The 10,272-nt window shown below is 37.2% G+C and overlaps 1 protein-coding gene across 1 annotated transcript; it reads right to left on the reverse strand.

Annotated features, from left to right (window-relative positions):
* Positions 1 to 1,989: 1,989 nt before the first annotated feature.
* LOC105308260 (olfactory receptor 7C2-like) lies at positions 1,990 to 2,952 on the reverse strand. The gene has a single exon (XM_011384126.1). The coding sequence runs from the start codon at positions 2,950 to 2,952 to the stop codon at positions 1,990 to 1,992; it is 963 nt and encodes a 320-aa protein (XP_011382428.1).
* Positions 2,953 to 10,272: the final 7,320 nt, after the last annotated feature.

A 10,272-nucleotide genomic window follows, 5' to 3' on the forward strand; every position in this document is an offset into this window, starting at 1 on the left:
GCCTGCTGACTTAATTACTCATTCTTCAAAACCCCTAGCAGTCAAGCTAGTACAGCATTGCCCAGGGTCTAAGGTGAACAAAAACATATGTTCACTATAAGTTGCACTGTCAGCATAGACTACCTGGCATGGCTAAAGACTCCAAGTATATACTAATACACATTTATCAAGCAGGATATTTCATGGATTCAGAGGTTACCTCCCAGGAACCAATTAAGGTCCACTTCTTTCTTTGAGATGTGCAGGTTTTGAGCACCCCTAGCCCTCTGAGTTAACCCTTTACTTCATATACCCTGTGGTTGGAAATAGAAGAAGCAGCTTCTAATGGGGATGAGTAGCTGAACTCTTGACTCCTGAGATCAGTTGGCCCAGACACCCCCATACTAGTCTTGGGATTCTGTGTCTCCTTACTACACAGGGTGGGCATTGGCTTCTTAGCACCCTTTTCCTGCAGTCTGTGAACCAGGTGAGACATTAAATGCAACCTTAATAAAAGCTTGGGGAAAACACAAGTAAACAGAGAGTAACATGATTCCAACTGTCATGGGTAAAACTCAGCTCTACGCATTCCTTATAATCCTAGAACCATTGGGCATAAGCAATTGTGAAAACTTGGAAGGGCTTCAGAATTCTTTAACCTATTTGTGGTCATCATAGAAACATTTATGGTCAGAGACTAGAAATAGTCCATGCAAAGGCAAGAGCCACCTCTGTTTATTTTCAACAAAATCTCCAATCTGAGGTGCAAAAAAAATGAGAGATTTTATGCAAGTGAACAGTTTGCAAACCAAGGAAATGTAGTGTCTGGTGTAAACCAAAAGTGTGCTCTACTGAGTCAGAGGGGAGGCCGCCTTTTATAAAGAGAGGTCCTGCCTTGGTTGCTGATTTTTCCATTGATATGCAAACGAACAATCCAAATTTGCACAGTCTGATTAATCCAAATAGCATTATCCTAATATGTTGGCTTTGCACATTCTGATTGGTCATTATGGATCTGCTCTGATTGATCATCAAGATTCAAATGATGATATAGCTGCTCGGTTCTAAGATGGAGCAGGTCTCACCCCATTGCTTGGAAGATGATACTAGGAACTCTATTATGGCAGGAGCACAGTGCAGGAGGCTGGCAGCCCAGTCTGTGGCTTTTTCCTGAAACTCAGAGTGTGTGAGAGGTCTCTGTCAGCAATGGCTGCTAGACTCTGGTTATGAATTTGTGCTCACTTAACCACAAGGAGTCCTTGACAGTTATATTCCTTCTTGAGGTTCACATTATAAAACATCCTACTCCACATTTGACCATGGGGAACTTTGCCTGGGATACCAAACCAAAATTTCAGTGTCTGGCCTCACCCCACTACATGGTGAGTGGTCTGTGTCCTCAGTGGGCTCCTGTGGGAGCAGGGTATATTACTTTGCTGGGGCTGCCACAACAAAGTAGTACCACAGACTGGGTGGCTTAGACAACAGAAATTAATTTTCTTATAGTTTTGGATGGTAGAAATCTGAGATCAAGGTGTCTGGAATCTTCTGAGGCTTCTCTCCTTAGTTCGTAGATGCCCATCTTCTCCCTGAGTCTTCACATGATCAATTAATTCTTGTATATTGATTTTGTATTCTGCAACTTTACTGAATTTCACATAACTTCAGAAATCATCTCTGTAAATGAGTTTGCAGTGCAACACTTCCAAAATAGGTGCACATTCTATCACTTCTGAGGATATATTTTAAAAGCATGAGATCTTTTTTTTTTTTTTCAATCTACACCATTACTGAAGATAACAGAAAACGCCAGGTTCTATTCATACAAAGTTAAAATCACTGGTTATAAAGTGAAAAAGAGAACTCAAGCTATAACCTTAAGAAAAGCAGGAATAAAACATGAAAGACCCCAAAATATTTTTTCTTTAAAACATATAAAATTTGGAAAATTAAAAATATTGAACAAAGGAAGCCATGATTTCTGGTCTTCGGTATTGTGTACCTAGCTATTCATGAGAGTCCTGTAACTGCGTCATCCCTGACAGCCACTGCTCTGATGAGGAGTGTTCCCAGGGCCCCCTTCATGTCCCTGTTCCTCAGACTGTAGATGAAGGGATTCAGCATGGGGGTGACCATGGTGTACATCACTGAGGCCACCAGAGTTGTCCTAGAGGATGAAGTGACTGCAGAACTGAAGTAGACCCCAAGGCCTGTGCCATAGAACAAGGAGACCACCGACAGGTGAGACCCACAGGTGGAGAAGGCTTTATACTTGCCCCCAGCTGAGGAAATCCTTAGGATAGAGGAGAAAATCCGAGCATAAGAAAAGAGGATCCCAGAGAGAGGGAAAACACCTAGGACAATAGTCAGAAAATACATTGTTGTATTATTGACAAGAGTGTCAGAACAGGCAAGTTTCAGGACTTCAGGAAGATCACAAAAGAAGTGTGAGATTTCCATGCTTGTGCAGAAAGATAGCCTCAAGACAATCAATGTCTCAAGAAGGGAGCCCATGACACTGATGCACCAGGACCCCAGGACCAGCAGCCCACAGAGACGAGGGTTCATGATGACCATATAGTGCAGAGGGTGACAGATGGCCACAAACCGATCATAGGCCATTACGGTCAGGAGTAAGTTGTCCAGGCATCCAAACATAATAAAAAAATATATCTGGCTAAGGCAGCCTACACAGGCGATAACTTTGCTCTGTGTCTGGAGGTTCACCAGCATCTTTGGGATGGTGGTGGAGGTGAAACAGATGTCAGCGAAGGACAGGTTGGATAGGAAGAAGTACATGGGTGTGTGGAGGTGGGGGTCTGAGCTGATGGCCAGGATGATGAGCAGGTTCCCAGTGAATGTGACCAGGTACATGGAGAGGAAGAGCCCAAAGAGAAGAAGCTGTAGTTCTGACTCCTCTGTGAATCCCAGAAGGAGAAAATTTCCAACTCTTGTTTGGTTTCCTCTTTCCATGGGCTATTGAGTTTGGCCAGAAGGAGGAGAAGAATAACACAAAATTTACTACAAATAAGCAATCGTTAGAATGATAAAAATATCCTTAATCCAAACCCACAGAAATCATAAAGTCATTCATTTTAGGTACTGGTTGGCTGTCTTTGCTGACAACTGGTGGTTGCTATTGCTACCTAGGAAAATGGTCTGTCTCTAGGTTCAGTGTTTCTCAAATTGTGATCCCTGATCAGCATCACTTGGGAATCTATTAGCAAGACACATTTTTGGGCCCACTTCACCTACTAAATCAGATATTCTGAGCATGGAGCCAGTTCTCTGTGATCTTCCAGGAACTCTGATGTACACACAAAGTTGAGTACTACTTCTTGAGTAGTGGTCAACTGTATCCATAAGCAATCATTCCTTTCCCAACATCCTTGATGGTTGCTCTTACACTTTTTGCTCAGTACTTGTGGGAAAGGGGAATTCCCTAACTCTAGGTACACCTACCAGTCATTGAAAGGTCCCTTAGTTGTGCTGTAGTTTCTATATGTTAGATCCTCAGGACCTTGGGTGCTCTTTCTGCTAACAACAACAAGATAACCAACATTATTATTAATCATCATTTATATTTCATATATATTATCAATATTCCCAAGTAAAATAAAAAGTGAATTTTTAAATATAATGTGCTAGTGTTCCTAAATACTGACTTTGTCTTTTCTCATGAGTTCATCTTTTTTAGCTTTATTAAGGTATAATAGATTTATAAAAAATTGAACCTATTTAATGTATATATCTCGATAACTTTAAACATGTGCATACACCTATGATGCCATCACCAGAATCGCGGTTATAAACATAATAATCATCTCCAAAAATTTCCCTGTCTTCTTTGTGTGTGCATGTATTTGTGGTAAGAATATTTGTGATCTATCCTCTTATCATTTCAAAGTGCATAATACTACACTATGTTGCACAGCAGATCTCTAGAACTTATTTATCTTGCATAACAGAAATTTTATACCATTGAGCAACAATTTCCCACTTACCCTCCCTGGGCCCCTGGCAATGACCATTTCATTCTTTGTTTCTATTAGTTTGGCTATTAGTTACGTAATTCATATCAGTGCAATAATGCAGTATTTATCCTTTTGTGTCAGGCTTATTTCACTAAGCATAGTGTCCTCCAGGTTCATCTATAGTGTTGCAAATGGCAGGATTTCTACACAGTATTTTCATGTATTTTAGGTTTAATGTCATTAAAAATAATATTCATCTACAGTATATCTCTGATATTACTATTATATTAGGAAAGCTTTTTATTTTTCTGCACTTAAGGTATCATTTTTATTTTTTGGATTTTCTTATTAATATTAGGATTTTTTCTCTAATATCCATCTACTTTCTCCAAATGATATTAATTTACAACACATATTTATCTTTAGGTCTTATTGCATTGGTATGAAATCTCAGAACACTTTTCAAATTTATGATAAGAGTTGGAATTCTTACTCTTTCTTTTATGGGAGTAATCCTAGAGTTTTGTGATTTAATACCATGTTCACCATAATTTAGAATATATAATTTTAAAAATCAACTCGACTTGTATGTTTTATTCCTAGATACCTTAAAGGGTCTTTCAAAGATATAAATAATTGTTTAGAGGTTAACTATTTAGAAAAAATAATAAATTCTTCTTCATATTCCCAAATAAATTTTAATTGTTAAGTGTGGAGCAAGAGACTATACAAACTATAAGAAAAAAATACAGATAAATATGTAAGTAATTTAATTTATACATGAATATATATAATCTTTGAAAGTAGGAGTTTCTCTGAATAAAAAGACTTTGGTAAAAATATGAGACAAAAGGATCAATAATTAGACCAAAATTAAAAAATTCTGAATGAGAAAATGTGCCTTCCAGAAAGTTAGAATGAAAACATCATCTCTTTGACTGATAAAACTTAATATTTTTATAGAGCACTATAAATCATAGAAAGATTAATGCATTAACTAAGAAAAAGACATAAGATATTAACCAGTCATAAAACGAAACATGAAGAGTAGGTATTTGAGAAAAATTTCATTCTTACTGTTAACTATGAGGGTGAAATTAAAATAAGATGCCTTTGTCACCGAGAAAATTAAGAAGCCCTTTAAAAAAGATTAAAAATGCAAATCCATTATGTAAAGAGAAAAAAACACTTAAGACACTGCTATAAAAGGATATTTGGTCTGGTTTCTTGGGCTGGAGAAATTAAATAAGCACACAGATTTTTTATATTTAAATTCATATTTGTACAACCCCAAGGAAAACTGATCTACAAAAATTACATCAAGATGTGGACAGGGATAATATTTGAGTGATAACATGAATCTTGATTTTTAGATTTCTTCTCTTATACTGTTGAAAAGTGCAAATAAACATACATGCGATTTATCCTCAAGAAACAAACACTTTAAAATTTGAAGATTTTGTTAATAAAACTTTCATAAAACAAACCTAGGTAAAGCAGAGAATAAAGATAAAAGCAGAGTTAATGAATTGAAAAGAAGAAAAAACTAGAACTAAAAAATAAATTTCGCAACTAATTCTTTGGAAAAAACAGATAAAATTAGACAGAAGTCTAATGAAAAAGATAAAAAGAGGAAGAACAGGAATGCCTAAAATTAGGAATGAGAAAAATGAACACAGAGGCAAGGAAATGCTTAAATTTGTTGGGTAACGTTAGTTATAACTCCATGTTAAAAATGTGAAAAATCTCTAAGAAATAAACTTATTTCTGAGAACATATGTGTTCCAAGTTGATTCAAGATGGAGAATAACAGATTGATAATTAAGGAAAGAATTAAATAAACATCAAAACTTACCACTAAAATTGCTCAGGTGGGATATTTCATTCTTACTGTTAACTATGAGGGTGAAATTAGAATAAGATGCCTTTGTCACTGAGAAAATTAAGAAGCCCTTTAAAAAAGATTAAAAATGCAAATCCATTATTTGTATTTAAGTATTAAAGAAGAAACGATAGTCTACCATCATTAATGGTATTATTCGACTCTTGAGAAGTTCCAACCCAACCAATGCAATGCAAGGAAAAAAAGATATAAGAGGTCTAAGTATTGAAAAGTCAACTCTTCATTGTTTGAAGACGATGTCTTGGCTGTAGATAATGAATTTGCAGTTGAAAACTTCTTTTAACTGTGTATGATTTGAGTAAGGCAGTTAATATAAACAAATAAGAAAACCAGTAGCCATTTTTAAGTGGCATTCAATGGCATATAGTATTTTTAGAATGCTTTTCAATCATTGCTTCCATCTAGTCCCAAAACATTTTCATCACTGTGAGAACTCTCTGTATATCTTTGTAACTTTTCTTTAAATATAAAGATATTAAAAAAATTAACAAAAATGAGAAAACCAGTGATGTTCATATGTCTAGTTAAATATCTTAGAAAATAGATTACAGTCATTTTGCATATTAACAAAAATATAAATATCCTGGACCAGGAACTGGAAACTTGCAAATACACAAAAATGAAAGTGATAAATTTACTAAATTAGCTAAAATTTCTTGAGGACCTCCAAGGGTTGAGCTCTTGTGTTATATTTTATATGCCTTGGCTCATTTTATTATCACTATTTTTTTATTTAACAATGAATATGTGTTTACAGTAATGCAATGATGACTATTAATATGTGTAGGTGATAGAGACAACGAAAAACTTCCAATGCTTTATCGCCTGTAATTTAATCCTCCTATCAAATATATGAAGTAGATATTATCATTATCCTCATTTTACAAATGTGGAAACTGAGACACAGAAACATTAAGTAACTTAAAATCACTAGAGGTATGAATGAACTCGTAAGTGCTAACTACTGGAATCTCAAGGAATGTTTCTTGTTTGAATGAATGAATGAATGAATGAATGAATGAATGAATGAATAAATGAATAAGATTTTATAGATAAAAAATATAGGAGCATATTTGATAGAGGAGAATAAAGGCACTCGTAGTGGCTTCTGAAAAATGGTTAAGATGGCTGGGTATGACACTCTTGAGAGTTTTTGGGGCCTGAGAGAAGGTCGATTTCTATTCCTAAGGTGAGGAATCCTCAGAATTGTGTTCCAGAAGAGAGAAAAAGGAAGCCAAGAGGAAGAGAAATTGAGAGAGACACAGGAATTGGAATGCGTAGAATGCTTTAAGTAAATCGACTCTCACCATTGCGTTATCTTCATCTGTACAACAAAAGTTTATCCTTTGAGAGTTCTGCCCGCCTCCATACCTGTTTTCCACAGAAGGTACTCTGATGGCCTTGCTGAACTCTAGTTTTCCTTTCTTTCCTGGGTGATGGATATTCAACTCAGCTGCACAGAAGGGCAGGGAGGTGGTATCAAGGCATCTGTGCTCTGAAAAGGCACAGTTGATCTCTGTCCTTCCTGGGACAAGTTGAGCTGTAAGCGAGATAAAGAAAGGGGTACGTTTACTGTTTGCTTCTGGGGCTTCAGAGGTTGAAGTCTCATGAATCCTCATTACATTAATTGTTCCATGGTTACTCTATTCTCTGAGCAATTTGGTTCCCATTAGTGAAGAAGCCAAGATAGAAAGGAACTTCTTTTCTGCTAGTTTTCTACCCTTGGGAGCATTTTGAATGCCAGCTGTGTGTGTTCCCTCCCATGTGCCACTTAGTCATGGTATTCTTGTCTCCATGGGTCTGACCTCCGTTGTCCTCTCCATGAGAATTTCCTCAAGATCTGAGGTGAATTTCTTTGTCTATCAAAGGAGTGAGCAGGCACATTTTTCGAGACCATATAAGTCCCAGGCACCTTGACTTGGTGTTGTGACTAGGGTTCTGAACCACACCCAACTTCCAATAGAACCATTCTAATGACTCTGCCACAATTTCTATTCTTACTATTGAAGATGCCATCTAGAGAAAGTTCCAGGGATGTAATGAGAGAATTGTGGCAAGAGGTGGCTCAGCTGACAAGCAAGAATCTGTACAGGCAAGAATCTATGGATATCTACAGCTTTTCAAGATTAGAACAAGTCTATTGGCCTCAGTATTTCAGTCCAAATACAGACCATCTTTATCAATTCACAAGGGACTTATTTTTGTAGTTTAAGCCAAACATTATTAAAACATTTCCAAAAAATAAGAACAGTGTAATACTTTGGGCATCTCCTTTGAGTGACTATTTTCAGCCTAAAGGGGTAATTAGTACGATGACACATTTTCTACCACAAGGGCAGACCTACTGTGGGGTCTACTACACTCCTATTATTATATCAAGTGATATACTATCTGCCTGATAAATGCTTTATTACTGGATTAATCTCCTACTTCTCCTCCCCCCAGGATTACCATTCCTGGATCACACTTGGTGGGAAGAAATCAATCTCTACTTATAGTATACTCTAAGGAAACCACCCTGTGAAATCCCTTTTTGGATCTAAAAAAAAATATTGAAGACATTGCTCAGGGCTACATGCAATGACTTCCGTATGAGCCCAATGTGGCTGTGTATCTTTATCGTCCATCCAGCATTTGAATATTTGAGGTGTGTTTATCTTGATCAATGTCATAAATCTTGGGGTTGATTCAGTCTCCCTGCCTTCTTATGGCTGTTATGAAAAAGAGTCAGGTCTGGGACTCCACTTCAGCATTTGTATAGGGATTTATGTCCCACTATTATCACATGTAAAAATGTTTAGGGGAAGAGAGGTAGGTGAATTTGAGTGGAGAGGCAGGAGCATCTCATGAAGAGTCTTCTAGGCCACTGGGAAGTCCATGACTTTTACTGACTGCAGTTCCCCCTTATCCAAGGTAGATATGTTTGAGACATCCAATGGATGCCTGAAACCATGGATAGTATTAAACACTCTATATACTATTTTTTTCCAATACATACATACCTATGATAAAGTTTAATCCATAAATTAGGCACAGTAAGAGATTAATCACAATAACTAATAATGTAAAAATATACTGTAATAAAAGTTAGTGAATGTGGCATTATTAAGTAAAATAAGGGTTACTTGAACACAAACACTGTGTTACCACAACTGTCAATCTGATCACCTAGATGACTAAGTGACTAATGGGCTGGGAGCCTAGAGATGCTGGACACAGCCTAGAGATGCTGGACACAGCGGTGATTCACATCCAGGGTTGGATGGAGCAGGACAGCAGGAGATTTCATCGTGCTTCTCAGAACGGCTTGAGATTTAAAGCTTATGGATTGTTTATTCCTAGAATTTTCTATTTAATATTTTCAGATCACAGTTGACTGTGGGAAGCTGAAACTGCTGAAAATGAAACAGCGGATCAGTGGGACTACTGTATCGATGACTCCCGTATTTGTGGTCATACATTTACAGTGATCCTCATCAGTGGGGGTGTGCATTTTTCTCCAACCACTTTAAATGTCACACGGAATGGGAGTAATTAAGTTTCTGAAAATAGATGTACATCCTTGGAAATCTTTCTCTGTCTTCTCCAATTTAGCTTCCACCTTTGATACCACACAATCCTGTACCTGTCCATGTCGCTAATGATCTACAAATAGCCAATCCCATGGGTACTTATTTAAATAATCTGAAATTTGACCTTTGAATGGTTTTTCCTCTTTGACTTTCATGTTCCCGTTCTCTTCCTTTATTCTGATCTTTTTCTCTCGCACATTCTCACTAATTAATGTTAAATGTGTGTCATGTGGCTTCTACACACACACACACACACACGCACACGCACACATACACACGCACACGTGCACACACACACACACCATGGGCTGCAGGTGATCAAGGCATGGGAAATGTATTCTGTGCTCATCAGTCACACCTGAAGTGTTAAGTTCATTCTCAGTTCCACAATTTAGAAGCAACACGACAAAGCAAAGTGAATATGGAGGACATGACTGGATCAGCAAACTGTAGCTAAAGGAGCTCTTCCCATGTTTTAGGGATCAGAGCAGACTAATGTGGGTGGAGATAGAAACAGAGCTGTCATCTAATAAGTGACATGTTTATGCATTCATCAGCCATGAAAAGAAATGAAGCACCGACACATGCTACAACATGGATGAAGTGACAAGATCATGTCGAGTGAAAGAAGCCAGACACAAAAGGTCATGTATTGTATGATTGCATTTATATGAAATATCCAGAAGAGGCAAATCATAGAGGTAGAAAGCAGATTAGTGGGTTCCAGGGACTGAGGGGAAAAGAAAATCGGGAGTGACTGTTAATGGTCGTGAGGTCTTTGAGATGATGAAAATGTCCTGGAACTATCGTGGTGATAGTTACACAACATTGTGAGTGTATTTAA

Source organism: Pteropus vampyrus, unplaced genomic scaffold (genome assembly GCF_000151845.1).
Source record: "Pteropus vampyrus isolate Shadow unplaced genomic scaffold, Pvam_2.0 Scaffold561, whole genome shotgun sequence".
Taxonomy (NCBI): domain Eukaryota; kingdom Metazoa; phylum Chordata; class Mammalia; order Chiroptera; family Pteropodidae; genus Pteropus; species Pteropus vampyrus.

Coding starts and splice junctions, on each gene's coding strand:
- LOC105308260 (XM_011384126.1), bottom strand. CDS start 2,952: ATGGAAAGAGGAAACCAAACAAGAGTTGGAAATTTTCTCCTTCTGGGA.